At 36.3% G+C, this 19600-nt stretch overlaps 1 protein-coding gene across 1 annotated transcript; it reads right to left on the bottom strand.

The window, feature by feature from the left end:
* On the bottom strand, positions 625-17353 carry GCA (grancalcin). The gene is made up of 8 exons (XM_005676041.3): positions 17178-17353; positions 13453-13569; positions 10867-10936; positions 6445-6488; positions 6014-6161; positions 3154-3267; positions 2779-2837; positions 625-2133 (listed from the first exon to the last, which is right to left on the bottom strand). Exons 1-8 carry the CDS (start codon positions 17202-17204, stop codon positions 2107-2109), a joined length of 606 nt encoding a protein of 201 aa, XP_005676098.1. The 5' UTR covers positions 17205-17353; the 3' UTR covers positions 625-2106.

Below are 19600 nucleotides of genomic sequence, written 5' to 3'. Positions count from 1 at the left end.
AAAATTCTACGGATTAAAAAAAAAAGGATTATCTAATGTGAAGTGCAAAACAACTGTCTGACAACCAGGTTGGATTGGCATAGAACATCAGTTTTGCTAACAGGAAGGGTTCTGAGGTTAAAAAAAATTCAGAAAAAACTGAGTCAAATAAAATTGAGGTTTTCTGTACCTTACGTTTTATTAAGCTTCCTGAGGAAGATGAGGCTTTCCCGAATACGTTTGGTGCTGGGAACTTCTTCAGACCTCCTATGACCAAAAGTCATAGGAACACCTTTGGTAAAGGATGAGTTAAGATAAGCGTGTAAAAGTTCTAACACAAAGTGTCATTTGACAAAACTTACGTGACTCATGTCATGCCATTTTAAAAGTTTTACCTCAACTATGAGCGTCCAAATAAGGAAAATTATAACTGACCTCAGAATAGTACAATAACTCAACCAACTGTTCAAAGTGTATGTTAAGATTCCATGCTGCTGAATCACGGTATCACCCTTATGAAGGATACACAGTGTGTTTATGTGATCTCTTTCCTACAACACTGCTAATTAGAATTCTGTATCTTTTATGGCCCAGTTAATATGCTCTCACATCATCAAATATATGTTCATGAAAAAAATTAACAGCCAGAGGACAAAATTACATGATTTATTCATTCGCACATTTTTATAAATCTAACCAAATGAATTTGACAGCTAATTATATAAAATTATCAATATCAACAAGAGTATACATTACTTCCTTTCCAGGTTCTTTTAACGTGAAGTTGATCTATAATTCTGTATCTTTATAAAAGGTTTTTTTTTTTTAAGATACTACCATTCATCCTCCATTTTTATGAAACTTCTATGAAAAGCTATATTATTAATTTGATCACAAACCATATTAAAATTATATTAATTTGTATTCACCTTTAAGCTAGAAGATATTCAGTTAAAGTATAATAAAAGTATGTGGTTTACTAACTCTTCTTTTAGAAAGACTGAGGCGTGTTTGCCAAGAAAGGGACTGATTAACTACAACTTATGTCAGTAATCTTAAAATGCTAAGAACCTGATGACTCCACTTTCAATTTTCATAGTAATGCCACTCAGAAATGCTGTCTACCATGCTCAGGACCCACATCACACTTACTGAGAAAGACTTATGGGTTTACTAATGTCAAAATCACAGACTAATGCTGTCAAGAAAGTCAAACGTGTAATTTCTAAACATTTAAACAAAGTGGTACATTACTCAATTTTTTAAAAATTTTATAAACAGCTAATAGCAATATGTATAAACAATTTAGTTTAACAAACTGAAATATTGAGATTTCATTAAAAATATGTCATTTGCAGAAAACCTAAATTTAAACAAAGATGCCATTTTAGGTTATCTATACAGAGAAAGAAGTTATGTTCATTAAGAATTTTGTTCCACAGAAGACAATAAAAAACACTGAAGAAAAACATATATTGCAAAAAAATTTAAAAAGGAAAAACAATGCCTCCTGTAGTTTTATTTCACCGTAGATTAATTTATGGTCCACCTAACGTGATTCAGGATAAAATTTTAAGAACTAAAATTTTCTTCTTCACAGGCAAAGAGTCACAAGTTTCTGTTTTCTGATTATGTGAGCAAATAAAAAAAAACCTACTATAAAGATCGCACAAAATCTAGGCCTCCCTTTCTGGCTCACCTTCAAATACCAACAGCTACAAACAAATTTTTCAAAATATAATTTGTAACCTTCAGGTAAGTATAAATTAGTTTTATCTAGGCTTGCATCATTTAGCTTCTTATACAATCTATCTTTTTAAAATATATAATCTATCTTATAACTAAGAAAGAAAATTAAAGCTAAGAGGTATTTATATCACTTAATTATACACCTATGTTGATTATGCAGATATCTCTAAAGTTATAACTTTACTAAAAGCAATAATATTCCAAATACAAAAACATCTCTCTTATTGCTTTACACTGTGAGCTAAAATAAAAACTCAGAGAAGAGATTCAATATATGGAATATGGAAAAGCCTTAGAAGCTTTAATCCTAAGGAGTCCAGTTCATTTCTTGTAAGCAGAGAAACTCATGTATTTCTTCAGCTTTCAAATTCTAGACATTCAAATTGCCATTGTGCCCTGCAAAAACTAATAACAGGCAAAATCATCGTTTGGTAACAACAATATGGTTTTTGTCCTTAATGTTTTGTCTCTAATTATATTCCACAGAAGCATTTTCTCAAGAGGAGAAATGTTTACTGTCTAAGGTTTGTAACTCAAACCAGTATTATGCTAGTAGGATAAAGTTGACCTTATAATTTCCACATAACACAAATAAAACGAAACCCTGAAACACTTAGGAACATGTGAAATATAACCTTTCCTGTAGCTTCAATTGAAAAAAAAAAAAAAAGGACTCAGCCAAATAGCAACAATGGAAATGAGAAATGAATAGTTCCATTACCTATCATAGATGAACATTTCCTATCTCTTTCAGAAGGAAGATCATCACAAGTAAAATACTCTTTATAAATTTGCCCTTAAAAATGATTTGGAACATAAACTGCCAAAATCACTGTCATAAAATTTTAAAGTATTTTTACGTTTAATATCAAGTCAAATTGGTTACTTATACCACTACTGAATTTTATATTTGAGTTATGCTGAAAAATACAGAAAAAGTAAAATATATTATCTCCACTACTGAAACCAGAGATCATTTACATTTTCTGATCACTATGAACACACATAGAACACAGTATAAATATCAAAAGTGTAATACAGGATACTCACATCATCATATACGAAACTCACAACCCCTTGTTGCAAGTGGTCTCTTCTCCTAAAGAAATCTTTAAACAAGAAGTTATTTTCTGTGTTACAGTTTAAAATCTAGTTTTAAATAACTGGTGCCCCCAGGTATTACAAAAGGAATAACTTTATACTCTAGTAAATCCTGTGATTTTTTAAATGTCCCAGGCCACTGAGATATGAAGAAAATTTTCCAAAACTGAGCTATAACATTTTTTCACTATTTATATTCCTAAAGTTTTGAAGCGTTAGAACTCTGATAAGATTTTAACAGTGAATAAAGAGGGGAAGACACATAATACTATCACTTTGCTGAAGGAAACGTCCCCTAATACTGTGCCCATAAATGGACCATACCTGTCAATGCTCGAAGCTTCACACAGCAAGCAACATAATCATCAAAGAAGATTCTGCCATTCTTGCTATAACGTTTGACAATGGTAGTTACTGTCTGAGGACTCAACCTATAACCTAGAGAAAGGGATTGCTAGATTAAAACTTCTGAAACTACACATCATAAGCACACCATTAACCAACAATGTATTCTTGTTAATAAAGTTATAAAACAAATTAACTTTCAGAATTCATTACATAAAAATATATATCAGAAACAAAACACATTCCTATTGAAATTGATCAGGAAAGGTTTCATTACTAATAGCAAAAGTGGCACATAAATTTCACAATTCCAACTCTATAAAAAGTCAAAGCTAGGAAAAAGAAAACAATTATCTTTTTGTGCTTGTAAAATATATTTTCGTTTTGAAATAATGTCTAATGTAGTGACAGGTTTTTTAATTCATCAATTTTTAAACCCTGTAATTTAATAGTTCTTCAAAAACATCAAAGCAAAGATTATTAGTGATCTTTGATATCATTCAAATCTGTATTTCCCACTGACTGTATTGTCTTAGAGTCAAAGAAAATTTGAGACTCAACATGGTTACTTAAAGTGGGGAAAAATAGTGAAATGTTATTCCATTTTGGCCTATAACCCTTATTATGTTTCTTCATAGATTTTTCATTTTTTAACCGGTATTTTTACTCTTTCCTTGGTTCTTTGCTGTCTAGTTCAATGGTCTCCAAAAGTTTTTGAATGTATACTTCGAGTAAAAAGTTTTGGATCACTCACTCTCATTATATGTATATTATTTAGTCTTAAATTCTATACAAGTATGACTATTTGATGATTTACATTTTAAAATATATAAAAAACTAAAATTTAAAAGAATGGAATAAAAGTAATTAGAAATATAAATTAATTTATTTCACTTGTGGTCCCCCCTAGTGATGGTCCTATGTATTTAATGAGGTGTGTATATTTCACTGTGAAGAATGCTGGCTTAGAAATGTTGTCTTTGTATATTACTGGATTAGATGTAGACAAAAGACATTCATCTAGGCAAAGGGAAAAATAATGAAAATAAACGCAATAGAAGATAATTCTACAAATAACTATAATGAAATGCAATCCAGGAAACTTGCTAAAAGTAATTGAAAGGAAAGGTATAAATTAATAGAAGTCAAATATGCAAGCAAATGTTATTATATGCAAATAAACCCTGAGGTCCCTATTAGAGAGTTATGATCCGGGTAGATATGGGACTGATAAAACTCACAAGATTTTCCATAGCATTCTCATAAAAAAAAAAATTGAATATTTTAAAATATATCTGAAGACCTAAAATTTGAATAATACAGATGTCTCTTTGTTACTTACACTCAACTGCCTATGTGAATTCTTTGGTGGTTTTCTTTTTTCCAAACGGTTATATTAATTTTCCAACATTGCACAGAATTAAGAACCAAGTTTAATTCATTAGGAATTAAGACTCTATAATTAAACTACACAAGTTTATATGGACAGGACTATCCCTAAAATGACAATTTATTAAAATGTCTATTTATAAAACAAAATCATGGTTTTGACTTTAAACTGAAATTTGAGATAATTTACACTTGTTCAGATTTCGGAAAAGTACAATCTTTCAAAAGTTAGTTTTGTTACGAAAGCACTTTGTTTAGAAATGAATGTACATAAAATCACAAGCATAAATACAATTATGAAAACTACTTAAATTGTAAGCAAGTTAAATGGACTGTATGTAGTCCATGGAATTCTCCAGGCCAGAATACTGGAGTGGGTAGCCCTTCCCTTCTCCAGAGGATCTTCCTAACTCAGGGATCGAGCTCAGGTCTCCCACATTGCAGGTGGGTTATTTACCAGTTAAGCCACAAGGAAAGCCCAAGAATACTGGAGTGGGTAGCCTATCCCTTCTCCAGAGGATCTTCTGGTATTGAGCTGGGGTCTCCTGCATTGCAGGCAGATTCTTTACCAACTGAGCTATGATGGAAGCCCCAAGCAAGTTATACACCATTCATATTATCATTTTTTTAAAGAAAACAGACTGAGAACTTTAGCTTATCAGAGATATGATAAAATAAATTTACAGTCTTTTGAGATACTCTAAAATGTAGATTTCTCATTTTGAGGGTTTTTTTTTTTTTTTGGTGTCTACTGTGTGTTCTATGGAGAAGGCACTGGCACCCCACTCCAGTACTCTTGCCTGGAAAATCCCATGGACGGAGGAGCCTGGTAGGCTGCAGTCCATAGGGTCGTTAAGAGTCAGGCACGACTGAGCGACTTCACTTTCACTTTTCACTTTCATGCATTGGAGAAGGAAATGGCAACCCACTCCAGTGTTCTTGCCTGGAGAATCCCAGGGACAGAGGAGCCTAGTGGGCTGCCGTCTATGGGGTCGCACAGAGTCGGACACGACTGAAGCGACTTAGCAGCAGCAGCAGCAGTGTGTTCTATACTACATAAAGAAGAAGAAAAACTAGACTACATATGGAGACCTGTTATTGAGATAAGCTTTTGCCATCAAATTAGGGATCTTACTAAGTTACAAAAGTATACAATATAAATGATAAGTATGAACAATTAGAATAAATTTAAGTATATTCAACATAGGAAATTCAGAAACTGTTTTATCAACCAGAATGCATGAAAGGTTAGCCTTTCAAAAGCTCACAAATAAAATGGTTTTGTTAAAGATATTTAATCAGAATGTATCTATAACCTTGAAATCAAACTGGACAATAGTTGCTAAAATAATATACCCTTTTATTATTTAGCAAGTTTAAACAATTAAGATTCATCTGATCAAAGAACAAAGACAACCTGGATTTATTTCAAGAATTTTAATATGCTTACCCATAGCAGCAATGGCTTGATTCAGTTCATGATGCTCTACTGAGCCACTTCCGTCTTTATCAACAGTTATGAAGTTTTGCTTCCAGGAGTTAAGAGCTGCCCAAAGTTCTTTGAATTCATTAAATCCCATTTTTCCTGTGTAATCTCTCTGATAGTTTTATTAATGAAAATAAATTCTGATACCAAAGAGAATTTAACCTGGACTCAAAATTCTAAATAAGTGATTAAAAAATTGTAAGCTCACTTCTGCAAGAATTAGCCAATGTAGTATATAAATAGACTTGTATAAAAATGGAAAAGGATGGAATTCAAATAAGGATGTTACAAAGTATTTTTAAACACTCTAGTTTACCATGATCATTTATACCTAACAACTGCCTTAAGGATAATTTTTCTGTATTCTAGTATTTTTTGTTTTTACTCAAGGATACATCCAACATGGCAATCATAATTCTGCAGGTTTCCAAACTGAAGGCTATAAAACATATTTATTATCTGAATTAAATTCTGCCCTATTACAACAATTTCTGTTTTTAAAACAAAACATTTACCAACTGACTGCCAAAACTATACATCACTCAAGGAACTAACTCTATTAGTCATGCATAGTGAAAGAAAAAAAACAGAAAAAAATTACTACCTTCATACATCTACTAAAGGGATTTAGGTAATTAAATAAGCAGTTATAAAATACTGAAAACTATCTCAGGGATAGGGGTCGCACAGAGTTGGACACGACTGAAGTGACTTAGCAGCAGCAGCAGCAAACAAGGGGAAAAGAGGGCTTTAGTCTTCCTAACACAAATGCCAAGTCGGCTTAAGTAGTTCTCACATACTGAGATCACAAAACTTGTTAGAGATTTGGTTAAAGCTTAGGGCATATGGGAAGGAGAGGCATATAATGACTTCAGATGAGGACCAGATCCTACAGGTTTAAGACCAATGGAGGTTACTAATGGATTGCAGAAGGAGATGGCAATCCACTCCAGTACCCTTGCCTGGGGAATCCCATGGACAGAGGAGCCTGGCGGGCTACAGTACATGGGGTCGCAGAGAATTGGACATGACTTAGTGACTAATCAACAACAAAGGATTTTTAAGGAACATAGGAGCAATTCTAAAATTTCCATTTCAGAAACAGTAGTTGACAAAGAAAGACTACATAGAGAGTAAAGTACGATGAATCTGGATGTAGGTAAATCATTTGGAAGTTTACTCCACTCAACCAAGTAAGAAAGAGATGAGCTTCAGAACTGAAAGGAACTGCTTTTTCTTGGGGGAGGGGGAAAGAAAGGAAGAAGAAATATAGATAATAAGATAGTTGGCTATCTTAAATCAGAAATATTAACACTTCCATATTTAAAGAACTATAAATGAGGACTTACTAGGCAAAATTTATTTTTTTCTAATCCTTATCATAATTACATTCAATTAGCATGCTGATTTATCTCAAGACTTATTATACATAGTCCTGATGAAGGAGATATTATGTCAGTACAGTTCAGTGAAGTTTACAAAATTCTTACTAGTAGCTCCTTAAGATAAACAAATGAATAAGCAAAAATGCTTAAAATTATTTATGCTATTTGATAAAATATTTTGAAATTTTTATAAAGAAAAAAACTATTTCAGCTAAATTTTAGATCCATTAAAGAAAATTATAAAACAATCCACACGTTAAAAAAAAAACTTTCTTTAATGTTTCACATAGTATCAATCGTAGAATAGATGGTTATGGTATTTTCAGACTGGTAATTCAACTGACACTGAATAAGCAGTTACTATGACCCAGTCGTGTATGTTCTGTGATTTAACATAAACATGCCTAACCTATTCAACCCTGGGATTTCTTTGGAAGGAATGATGCTAAAGCTGAAACTCCAGTACTTTGGCCACCTCATGCAAAGAGTTGACTCATTGGAAAAGACTCTGATGCTGGGAGGGATCGGGGGCAGGAGGAGAAGGGGACGACCGAGGATGAGATGGCTGGATGGCATCTCGGACTTGATGGACGTGAGTCTGAGTGAACTCCGGGAGATGGTGATGGACAGGGAGGCCTGGCGTGCTGCGATTCATGGGGTCGCAAAGAGTCGAACACGACTGAGCGACTGAACTGAACTGAACCTATACTGGTCCCAGTTTTACAAATAAAGCAACTGTGGCCCAGAAAGATAAAGTTTCTCAAGTTTAGAGAGCTAACAGGTGGAAAAGAGAGGATTGGAGACCAGTACTCTTTCATACAAAAACTTCTCAGGCAGGGACAGGGAGAAATCTCTGGAATGGCTTTCCATCATTTTGTCCAGTAAATTAGATCTAATTTGCCTTAAAGTTAACATAGCACTTAACATAAAGTTAAGTGGAAGAATCTGAATAGATGATAATAAATGACAAAAATTCAGTCATCAAATAACCAGCTCTTCAATCAGTTTCAAAATAGAACCAAGTAAATGTAAAAGTAAATAACCTTGACAAAGAATAGAAGAGAAGTTTTAGGAGAGTTGACAGATTTTCACTCTCTCCCCACACCACATTAGAATGGATAGAATTAAACTGAATTTGTACAGTTTGTAATCCTTTAGAGAATAAGAGAGGAAACCAAGAAACAAAACTTTGCAAGTTGAAAAGTAGGTGGACATAAGTTGACAACCTCCATCTGAGAAAAGTGGCTTCCTGACCCTGCAATAAGAAAAGCTAAGAAGCAGCCTTGTTATCCTGGAGGAGACTTCAAACTTTTACAAATTGGTATGAATGTAGAGACAAAAACAGAAGGACTGGTTGAATGCCTATGTAAGGTGCCTTTGAAGCCCAAATCTTGCTTCAGCCACATGGATGGCTGCCATGTCTACTCCCAAGCCAGCAGACATCTGGGGTTTTATTTTCTGGAGGGTTCTATGCACTGCAGGAAACCAGGCACTGTTGAAGACAGGGCTATCTATTAAAACAAGGAAATAAAGTGACAATTTACAAAAGACTGAGAACCCTGCCAAGTCCTCCCTCCTGGGCTCCAGAGAGCAGATCAACTGGACAACCAGCCCCCAAAGAAATCCCTAAAGATCCTGACACCCAGTGTTGCAGGAAAAACTGCCCAGCTGAACCGCTAGGCTCTCAAGTCTGGAGTCAACACCCAGCCCAGCTCTCAGGGCTTCTAACCAGTATTTTAGTTAAATATGAGCAACCAAGCATCATCAGACATCTGAGAAAGAAAGCTGACATGAAAGACAGTCAAATGAACAAACCAGGGAAAAAACATTGAAGAAGCAGGTTATGCAGGAGGAAAAAAAAACCTGGAAAAAAAATTAAAAATCTCAGAGAGATAAGGAAAGATGTTCACATTCATGAAAAATAGAACAACTGCTTTTGGATTTTAAAAACATGATAGGAGAAATGAAAGCCTCACTAGAACTTGAGGAGAACATATACTAAAATTGGAACAATAGAGACAATTAGCATGGCCTTTACACAAGGATGACACTCAAGTTCCTGAAGTGTTAAAAAAAAAAGAAAGAAAGTTGAGGTTGCTGTGTGTTCTCTGTAGCCTGCCAGGTTCCTCTGTTCATGGGATTTTCCAGGCAGGAATACTGGAGTGGGTTGTCATTTCCTTCTCCAGCAGACCTTCCCGACCCAGGGATCAAACCTGTGTCTCCTGCATTGCTGGCAGATTCTTTATCACTAAGCCACCCAGGATTTCCCCAAAAGTAGAAGAAACCAAGAGGCAGGAGAGAAAAAGAAAAATCACCCAATCCAAATGGCAGGCTTCCACAGAGAGAAAATGGAGAAAATGTCACTGAAGAAAACTGCTCAGAATGAAAGCAAATGAGTCTCGATTGGAAACTCCCTCTGCATCCCGCATACACCAAGGAACAGCACTGTGACATTTCAGACCAAGGGCAAAGAGAAGCTTGCACAAGCCTCTACACACTAAAAACAAATGACATACAGGCAGAAAACAAAAAGATCAAACAATAATGGAAGCTGGAAGCAATGGAGCTTAAAACTCTTACGTCAAAATGTTTTGTAATCTGGAGTTCTATACCTGGCTAGTCACTTAAGGACACAATGAAAGCATTTTCACAGGAAGTCTCAAAAGATGTGTTTCCCATGTACTTTTATTAGGAATCTATTAATAATGTATTTTATCAAATTTAAGATGAGAACAAGCAACGGAATGAAGGAGAGATCCAATTCAAGAGAGAGAGGAAAGGGCGCCAGATAAGAGCATCATGACTGCAATGCACAGAAAACGAGGCACAACAGAAAGCCCCAGGACGGGGATTAACTTCAGAAAAAGCAAACAGTTACAGAAAAAGGAAAATTAATCATATATTATTCTAAGACTCAGGAAGAGCACTTAGACAGTTAACAATAAAGCAAATGCTTATTACTGACCTAATGAAAATTACTGAATAGCTCTACTGGATGGACGGGAAGGGAAGGGCTCCTGTGCACAGAGCAGGGACACGGCTGAAAGGGTTACATCCTTCCTTATTGTCCACTGAAAGGGTTACATCCTTCCTTATTGTCCACAGCAGGACACAATCACTGATTATCATCAAAACTGAAAATCAACAGCAATAAAAGCATGCTGTTTAAGATATGGAGGCACAGTTCAAAAGAATTAGCCGAAAGAAGTTGAAAGAGATTTTTTTCTAAGAGTGGTTAACGTCAGTGGGGGGGAATGCACACTGAACAGTATTTACTTGACAAGATTAGCATTATTTAACTCTGCATTATGTGTGGGAATGTATGTGATGAAAAAAAGTTTTAAAAAACATTTCAAGTATGGACACAAAAAGTTAGAAAGTGAATTTCCTAGTGCAATTTCAACAGAAGGGAAAAAAAAAAAAAGATCTCACGAGAAAAAGTTCCACTAATTCCAGATTGTGTTAAACACTTCTGAAGTTCTTCAGCATCCACTTCACCATCCTGGTAAAAAATAATTACAACCTGATTAATGAAAGAAGTTGTATAAAAACATACTAAAATGCTAACTAGCTGTTCAAGGCCAATAAATAAATATGCAGTCTTCAAAATATTACTCTATTATCATCTACAAAATTATAGAGATAATTACTGATGACAAAGACACATTAGAGAACATTACACAACATGAACACTTTTTCACAATCAAATTTTATTCTATTAAATTATGTAGGCATTTCACATATAATTTATATTCTCTACTTCTGAAAAACAGCATAATCACTCTGTCCTATAATAATGCAATATAAAATCTTGTGAGAATCATTATACTTCCACTATAAAAACTTAGAAAAATGCCTAAAATGTGTTCAGAGAAGTCTCTAATTTTTTCTTTCATGCTTCTTTTGAGGGGAGCTTATTTCTAAAGGATACTGAATCTTTAACTGGGAAGAGAAAATATCATTTTCCTTCACATCTTTACTCTCAGCTTGAGAGTCCCCCTACATTTTGGTGCTATTCTTCTGAGTTTTGTCCAAATATTCTTTGCCATTCTTATGAGAAAAAAATCTTTTATCACAAATAAGAAATCACAATCAAGTGAAACAGGTTGAATACTCTCATTATGTTTCAGTACTGCATCCTCTTTTCTAAAAAAATAAAGAGTATAATAATTTACTTGGAAGCATCTCATACGTGGTCATGAATTCAAAACAACAGCTCTGGGAAAGGATTAAGGAGGCAAATTTGAAGCATGTAATCTATAAGAATCCAAAAAAAAACAAACAAACAAAACTTTTACAAACTAATGCTAAGAAATATTATAAACACGTCTAAGGAGCATTATAAACACTAAGGAGTATTATAAACATTATCAGGCAAGTGAGAGACTCACTTTTAAATTTGAGGAAGAAAAAACTCAGTAGTTACATTAAATTATGTTTTAATGCAATATTTAAAAAGACAAAATTAACGCAAAAAAAATCTGTGAAAAAATATCCAGTTTTTAAATAAAGGCTCTGAACCTGTTTGTACCATTCACCTCATTTGTCTCTCTTGATATTGACCCTGATTAGGTCTATCAAGCCTGTTAGATTTACCTGATGGTCTTAAATGTTTAAGATATTTAAGTATATACCAGTTTATTTATCGCATTTTAATCTGCTTATTTGGGGGAAATAAACCCAAGTATTTGGTAAAACAAAAATTTAATGAAAGTGTCAAATAGTACAATCATAGCAGATCATTGTTGACAACTGTTACAATGAAATAGTTTGTAAGTCAAATAAAGGTCTCTAAATATACATGTCTGGTTCTTATATTTTAAGTTGTAGTTTTATAAAATGAGTTTATTATATAGTCAGCTATAGATTGCATACTTTTTCCCAGTATTATACTCCTTAAGAGCTCCTTGCTTATCAGAGTGGTATAAGGCAACAGGATCGCACTTAGCTACAAATAATAGAAAATATTATCAAAGGGGCTTAAAGAAATAAATGCTTCTTGGAGCTAGGCAGATCTAGACTCTGTGGCGACTTAACGAAGCCATCAATCTCTTTTCATATTTCCAAATCCCTCATCCACAGGCCTTTACCTCAAGCTTCTGGCCTCCAGATCACAAGATGGCTACAGCACTTCCATACTTCAAGTCCCCTTTCCAGCCAAGTGTTCCCCTTTCCAGAAGAAGAAAAAAGGGCTAACACTAGTTTCAACTAAGCTTTCCTCATTTGGAAAAGGAAAGCATCCTAAAGAAATTGCACCTACATCTCAACGGCCAGTATCATGGCACAATGGCTACCTTTATACAAAGGTGTCTGAGACAGGATTAGGGTTTTCCAACCTCTAATACACGTGAAAAGGGAAAAGGACGTTTTGAATGAAATTTGGGTAGTCAAAACAAAGTGTTTGCAACATATAATAATTCTGTGTATATATATTTCTAGAAAGACATCTGGGATCTAGTGAACATTTAAACGAATGAATAATGAATGGAAAATGTTATCAAACGTCTCTGAAATTCTAACCACTCAATAAATCTTGACTACTGTAAAAGGAAAGAGACATGGTCTGTGTCTAAGACTCAAGAGTGAATCTCTCTCTCTGCTCATTAGTTTGGTATTTGCACCTTCATTCCACCCCATTTCCTTTACCTTTTCCCGATCTGCTTTACCATTAAGGCTCTCCCAGAAACATCCACAGTGTACAAGTCTCTGTGATACTCTGCCCCAGCTTCCGCAAGAAGATTGACATAGAGATCACTTCTTCCCAGATCCTATCTGGCTCAGTCTCCATGCACCACCCTGGTTTCTCCTAACATGTTAGACACCAAACTAACAGACTTTTTAATAAGATAATTATGACCACCCTAATTTCTGAGCTCAGAAAAAAAAAAAACTAAATAAGCTTAAAATACAAATTTCATATACATTTTAAATGAAACACTAAATAAAAGAGCTTGACAGTTGTTTTAGATTGCAATAATTTTTTTAACTGATATTTGTGCTGTATATTTAGCATTTTACCTGGCCAGCAATAGCAAGGAAGCATTTCCACATGGGGTCTCCTGTTGAGATACTGCCTGGATAAACTGGGTTTCCAGGGTATCCTGGCTGTCCCATTGGATTGCCAAAATTTCCATACTAAAAGAGAGAAAAGGGAGGAGGTTATTAATATAAATATTACCCATTATACACTAAATTTGGTTTAAAAGAACATATTTATGAGAAGTCCGTTGAAAAGTAAAAATTGAGTTACTGAAACTTCCCAAATCATCACAAAAGCTGTTAGCTACAAACTGTTAGTTGCCTTGCATTACTTAATTCATCCCATTAACAAATATTATCCAATGTTCTTTAAAGTCTTAAGGAAAAAAGAAGTCTCTACCCTCTAAGAATGAGGCATACTTTTAAAAAGTGTTGATCATCATCACGGAAGCAGAAAGTTAAAAAATATAAGAAAATTTCACCTATAGTAAAATGAAAAAGTAAACCTAAAGATACATACATAGAATACATACTAAATACAATGAAACTGTGTCCATGACCAAATCATGAGAAAGTGCATAGGGCTGAAACATACTGAAACATCCACCAAAAAACAGGCATTGTTTTGTAAAGCAAGACACCAGTGAAGAGAATAACAGGTGGTAATTCAAACCAAGGTCATCTTCAAAATAAGAACAACAAGAATACCAACAATAATAATAGCTAATACTTATTGAGAGCTTGTTATATTTTAAGTACTGTTCTAACCACTTTCTCCCTTCCCAACAAGTCAGTGAGGTATCAAAGTACTATGTCCTTTTTTCAGTTGAGGACATAAAACTTCAAGCAGTTTCCTGGATTAGTTAAAGTTAAATGGCTAGTACCAGGTAAACCATGATTCAAAAATAGGTAGTCTGACCTCAGACACTACATACTGTTTGTTTCCTGCTTTGGCTCTGGTGATTGTTTTCTTTTTACTCTGGAACTTTGAATGCATTCTTTTATACCTTTGAGAGGCATTTTGCGCACTTGGTGCTCTGTCGCGTGTAACTCACTGCGACTCCATGGACTGTAGCCTGCCAGGCTCCTCTGTCCATGGAATTTTCCCAGCAAGAATCCTGGAGGGGGTTACCATTTCCTCCTCCAGGGGATCTTCCTGACCCAGGGACTGAACCCACATCTCCCACATTGCAAGTGAATTCTTTACCACTGAGCCACCAGGAAAGTCCAGACAGGCATTTTTTTTCAGTGTTTTTAATGAGTCTGGAGAATGAAGAAATATCCGACTACCTTTGAAGAATGAGCAGAGACTGATGGAAGGCAAAAAGGGAAAAGAATTCTAAGTACTGGTTGGGGGAAGGGGTGGGGCAAAAAGGAGCCTTTTGTAGCAGTTTGAAAAGCTGCAGCTTGGGAAACAGTAAAGGCAAAAGAAATGACATATGGAAACTCCAGGAAATGTGCTCAGGGATGCAACCAAAAACTAGATTAGAAAGCAATAAAGTACAAGAAAGAAAACAAAAACGTTAAAATAGTATAATGAATTTTTTAAAAAGTGACTGTTTAAGAATTGCTTCTTTGGGACTCCCCTGCTAGTCAATGGTTAAGAATCTACCTGTTAAAGCAGGGGACATGGGTTCAATCCCTGCTCTGGGAAGACCTGACACGCCACAGGGCTACTAAGACCAAGCCAGAACTACTGAGCTGGAGCTCCTGAGCCCATGCTCGCAGCAAGAGAAGCCACTGCAACAGGAAGCTTACATAGTGCAACTAGAGAGAAGCCCCTGATTGCTGCAACTAGAGAAAGCCTGCAGGCGGTAATGAAGATCCAGCGCAGTCAAATAAATAAAATCTTTTAAAATTAATAAATAAAAATAAAAGTTACTTCTTTGAAAAGATGGACAGGCCAGTTTCCAGAAAAAAAAAAAAAGTAGTGTATATAACCACAGAGAATTAAAAATATATATATATATATAAACAAATGCTTATGAACACCTTTTTACCAACACATTTGAAAAAGCAAATTAAATGGACCTTCTAAAAAGTATTTAAATTCTATAATATACTGAATTACAGTATATTTTTATACTATTTTATATTTTTAAATTACAAAAACATACTGAAGGAAGAAAAATCCTATTTGTAATAAGGGGACTATGATATAAAGATCAACCTTAAATTTAAAAACTGCATAAAATATTATTTTTTGAGTTACTTCACTGATTGGAGGAAAGTTTCAGGCCAGTATTGGGGGACAAGTCTTGATCCAGAGGTAAAAAGATTAGCAAAATTCCCAAAGCAACTTTTGCTCTGAGGCAATAACAAACACCTAGACTTTTGGTTCTAAGGCCTCCAAGGACATGGCAGGCAATCAGGGCCTGGGGTATATTCAAGAATTTAAGGCTTACTGGAGACGCTCACCTCCTTAAGGTTCACAGAAGAAAGAAGGCCAAACCAAGTATAAGCATATTATTGTTGTTTAGTCGCTAAGTTGTGTCCGACTTTTGAGACCCCATCAATGGTAGCCAGCCAGGCTTCCCTATCCTTGGGATGTCCCCACAAGAATACTGGGTTGCCATTTCCTGCTCCAGGGGATCTTCCCATACCAGGGATTGAACCTATGTCGCCTGCATTGGCAAGTGGATTATTTAGTGAACCTAGACCCTCTACTGTAGCAACTCAAATAAAGTTTTGCATCACTCTTCGGTAAGTATCCTTTGCTATCTAAATAGTATAATGATCTGATACTTGCTCCTTCCCTTTTTTTTTTTTTTTTTTAAGAGAGACGAAAAGGCTTTTCTGGAACATTTATTTATAAATGACTGAAAGTGAAAGTCCCTCAGTTGTGTCCAACTTTTTGCGACCCCATGGACTGTATAGTCCATGGAGTTCTCCAAGCCAGAATACTAGAGTGGGTAGCCTAGCCCTTCTCCAGAGGATCTTCCCCACCCAGGAATCGAACCCGGGTCGCCTGCATTGCAGGCAGATTCTTTACCAACTGAGCTATCAGAGAAGCCCTTAACCCTTTTTCTTTAACTCTTGGAACTTATTCTTCATTCTATTTCTTCCATGAATAGCTTGTCTGTACAAGTTTTCTATGCTTAACATATATCCTTATGCTTGAAAATTCTGACCACACTGTAATACTACCTCAAAAATACGTATAAATTTTGTTGTATATGCTGTTACCATGCCGACGCTACAACTCCCAACTCCCAACTCCCAAAGGTGATGCAGGATAAACAATTAGGTAAGAAAGTATAATCTTCTCCCTGACAACCCAGCCCCCCAAAGTTTAGAACAGACTGCCCTTGGTAGAGTAATAAACATTAGAAGGCATTTAGCATATCTTAATTTACTCATAAGCAACATAAAGAACTGAAAAGAAGTGGTCAAAAAAATTCAGGGAAAGGATGTCTAGCAAAACTGAGGAAGGGGGCGGGGGAGGAGGGCTGAAGGGAGGGTGGACCAAAGAAGATACTGGAACAAGGAGGATGCTCTGTTCCTCTATCTTAAGAAAGAAATTTCTAAAAACACTCCATGCCCATTGATCCACAAGGATTCGCCTAAGGGACCATCAGGCACCAGAACACCTGCGGCTTTCCGCTTGGCCCCAGCCCGGGCTTCCTACACTACGCAAAGTCCTGGCGCCGCCGAGTATCAGAAGCAGAAGTAAGCAAGGACCGACAGAGGGTGAACCCGGCCACCGCCGCAAGGGCCTCACATCCCGTGGGGGTGGAGGCCGCGCCGAAGCGGCCAGGACTCACCCCTCCTCCGTATCCCGGGTATGCCATAACAATCTTGCGAGGCGACAGCCCGGTTGGGAGAAAAGCAGAGTTCTAGGTGCAGGTGCAGGTGCAGGTGCAGGTGCAGGCGCAGGTGAGGGTGAGAGACGCACTTGCAGCGCCTTTCATGTCCTCGAGACCACCCTTTTCTGAGTCCAGCCCCGCCCCAGTCGGTTCGGATTGGCTGAGACCTGCCCTTCGCAGCCTATACGGCCTAGGCCCGCCCCTTCCCCACGTCTAGTCCCACCCATCTCGTCTCTGATTGGCTTCACGAGCCCAGCCTTTTCCTACTCCGCCCCTATTGACTAGCTTAGAGGTCTCGCGCTCTAGCCTTCCTAAACTGCAAAGAAACCTTTGCTGTAGTTAACTTCCACGCTTTTTGGAAAGGCTCTCTAGGCCGGTTTCTTTTCACCTTATAAATCCCAGAACAGCCCGCCCGCCCATGACTTCTTTTTACCTATTCGTCCACTTTTTAAAAAATGGACTACGAAATATATGAATTTCAAAACTTGCAGAGTTACTTACATCTCTTTTTCCGTAGCACCAAAATTATGAAACTGACTTCTGCTCCAAAAGTAGTGCCTCTAAGCTAAAACGCTCTTGACACTAAATTTTACAAAAAGGTTATTATAGCTTGTTTGGTAGATAAATGGTGACAAGAGTTGCCAGATCTAGCAAATAAAAAATACAGGATGTTCAATTTTATTTTCAAATAAACAATGAATTAAAAAAAAAATGAGTATGTCCCAAACGTTGAATGAGACATACACTTGTACTAAAAAATGATCTGCTGTTTATTCGCTGATAATATACAAAGCATTCTATATATTATCTAGTAACCTAATAGATGACTCAACATTTGGGCAAACTCTTAACTCTTGAGTGGTGCCTCCTAATAATATCCATTGAAAGGAGCAGCTTGTTTTTTAATCACTCAGTGAAAAGTTAAATGCTGAATTACTTTGATTTATTAAGTAATAGTCATTGAACAGTTCTGCTTTTCTCTGGAGCTCAAGTGAATTTTCAGCTCCAGCCTGAAAAAAAAGGAAACACACATAGGAAGGACAGCTGTAAATTTAGTTTAGAAACAAACAAAAAAGACCGTGATGATATTATTTTGAGTTACCTCTGAAGAATAAGACAACTGCTAAAATGTTTCTTAAAAATAAGGACGTAAAAAATAAATAAATAAAAATGTGGAAGAAAGTGTTACCTATTGGCAGGGGAAATTAACCTTGCAAAGCTGAGTAACTACAGAGGAGGAACTTGTTCAGCTATCCTACAGAGGAGGAACTTGTTCAACATTGTAAAACCTAATTTTCCCAGAAAGAGACAGAAAGGAAGATTGGTAAGGTACAAAGCACCCTTGAGAAAGTGTGCCTTGGTTCCGCTAACGCAATAAGAAATACTTTGTCCAATGAGGTTGGTATGGGATGGTCGCTTCAGTCGTGTCCGACTCTTAGCGACCCCATGGACTGCAGCACACCAGGCTCCTCCGTCCATGGGATTTTCCAGGCCAGAGTACTGGAATGGGTTGCCATTGCCTTCTCCACTGCTGAACATATAACCCTGGGCAAATTCTTCACTCCTCTAAGCTGCTGCTGCTAAGTCGCTTTAGTCGTGTCCGACTCTGTGCAACCTCACAGATGGCAGCCCACCAGGCTCCGCCGTCCCTGGGGTTCTCCAGGCAAGAACACTGGAGTGGGTTGCCATTTCTCAATTGGCATAAATAGATAAAGGGGGATGGTAAAAACCTTTTGATAGGAGGAAAGAACATTTGACTCATTAAAGCATCAAGTGATAAAACATTACAAAGCAAAACAAATTGAAACCAATTGATATCATTTCAAGGGGGCTCCAAAGAGCTCTGGTATCATAGTTGTTTATGGCTCAGTGCAGAGAAGAATTCAGCCATAGTAAAGAGGTAAATACGAAGTGATTTATTAGAATAGGACACCTGTGAGACTTACAAGAGGGTGGGGAGGGGGAAAAGACCTCTTTGTCTTTCTTGAGTAGATGTCATGCTTCCATCATTAGTTCCTCTTCCAGGTTGAACAGGGTCGTTTTCTTGTCCCTGTGTGATCAAACTAGGTCCACAAATTGTTTTTTATGTATGCAGAGAGCATGTCCTAGGGATCATAAATTTACTGAGCTCACAGGGCAGGATGTGCATATCATACCACCATTGTTTTATTGTTTGGGGGCGTGTCCCATCCCATCCTGTTTCATGGTTTTGTTGTTAAACAAGCCTGCTTGGTTTTGTGGCTAAGCAACCCTCTTAATTTAAGGGGTCTCCCGTATTTTTCTGTTTACAATCCCCTAGTGTGATTCACTATTTAAACACTTACTTTGTCCATTCTGTCCCTGTCAAAATCATTGCAAAGTTTTATTCTAATTAACTACAT

The sequence above is a fragment of the Capra hircus genome, chromosome 2, assembly GCF_001704415.2.
Source record: "Capra hircus breed San Clemente chromosome 2, ASM170441v1, whole genome shotgun sequence".
Lineage (NCBI taxonomy): Eukaryota > Metazoa > Chordata > Mammalia > Artiodactyla > Bovidae > Capra > Capra hircus.
The sequence above is the reverse complement of the archived record's forward strand: the minus strand, read 5'-3'. Positions and strand labels throughout refer to the sequence as shown.

Coding starts and splice junctions, on each gene's coding strand:
- GCA (XM_005676041.3), bottom strand. CDS start 17,204: ATGGCATACCCGGGATACGGAGGAGGG. Junction 13,570..17,177: donor ACCCGGGATACGGAGGAGGG/GTGAGTCCTGGC, acceptor TCTCTCTTTTAG/TATGGAAATTTTGGCAATCC. Junction 3,268..6,013: donor TCAAGCCATTGCTGCTATGG/GTAAGCATATTA, acceptor CCCTTTCTCTAG/GTTATAGGTTGAGTCCTCAG.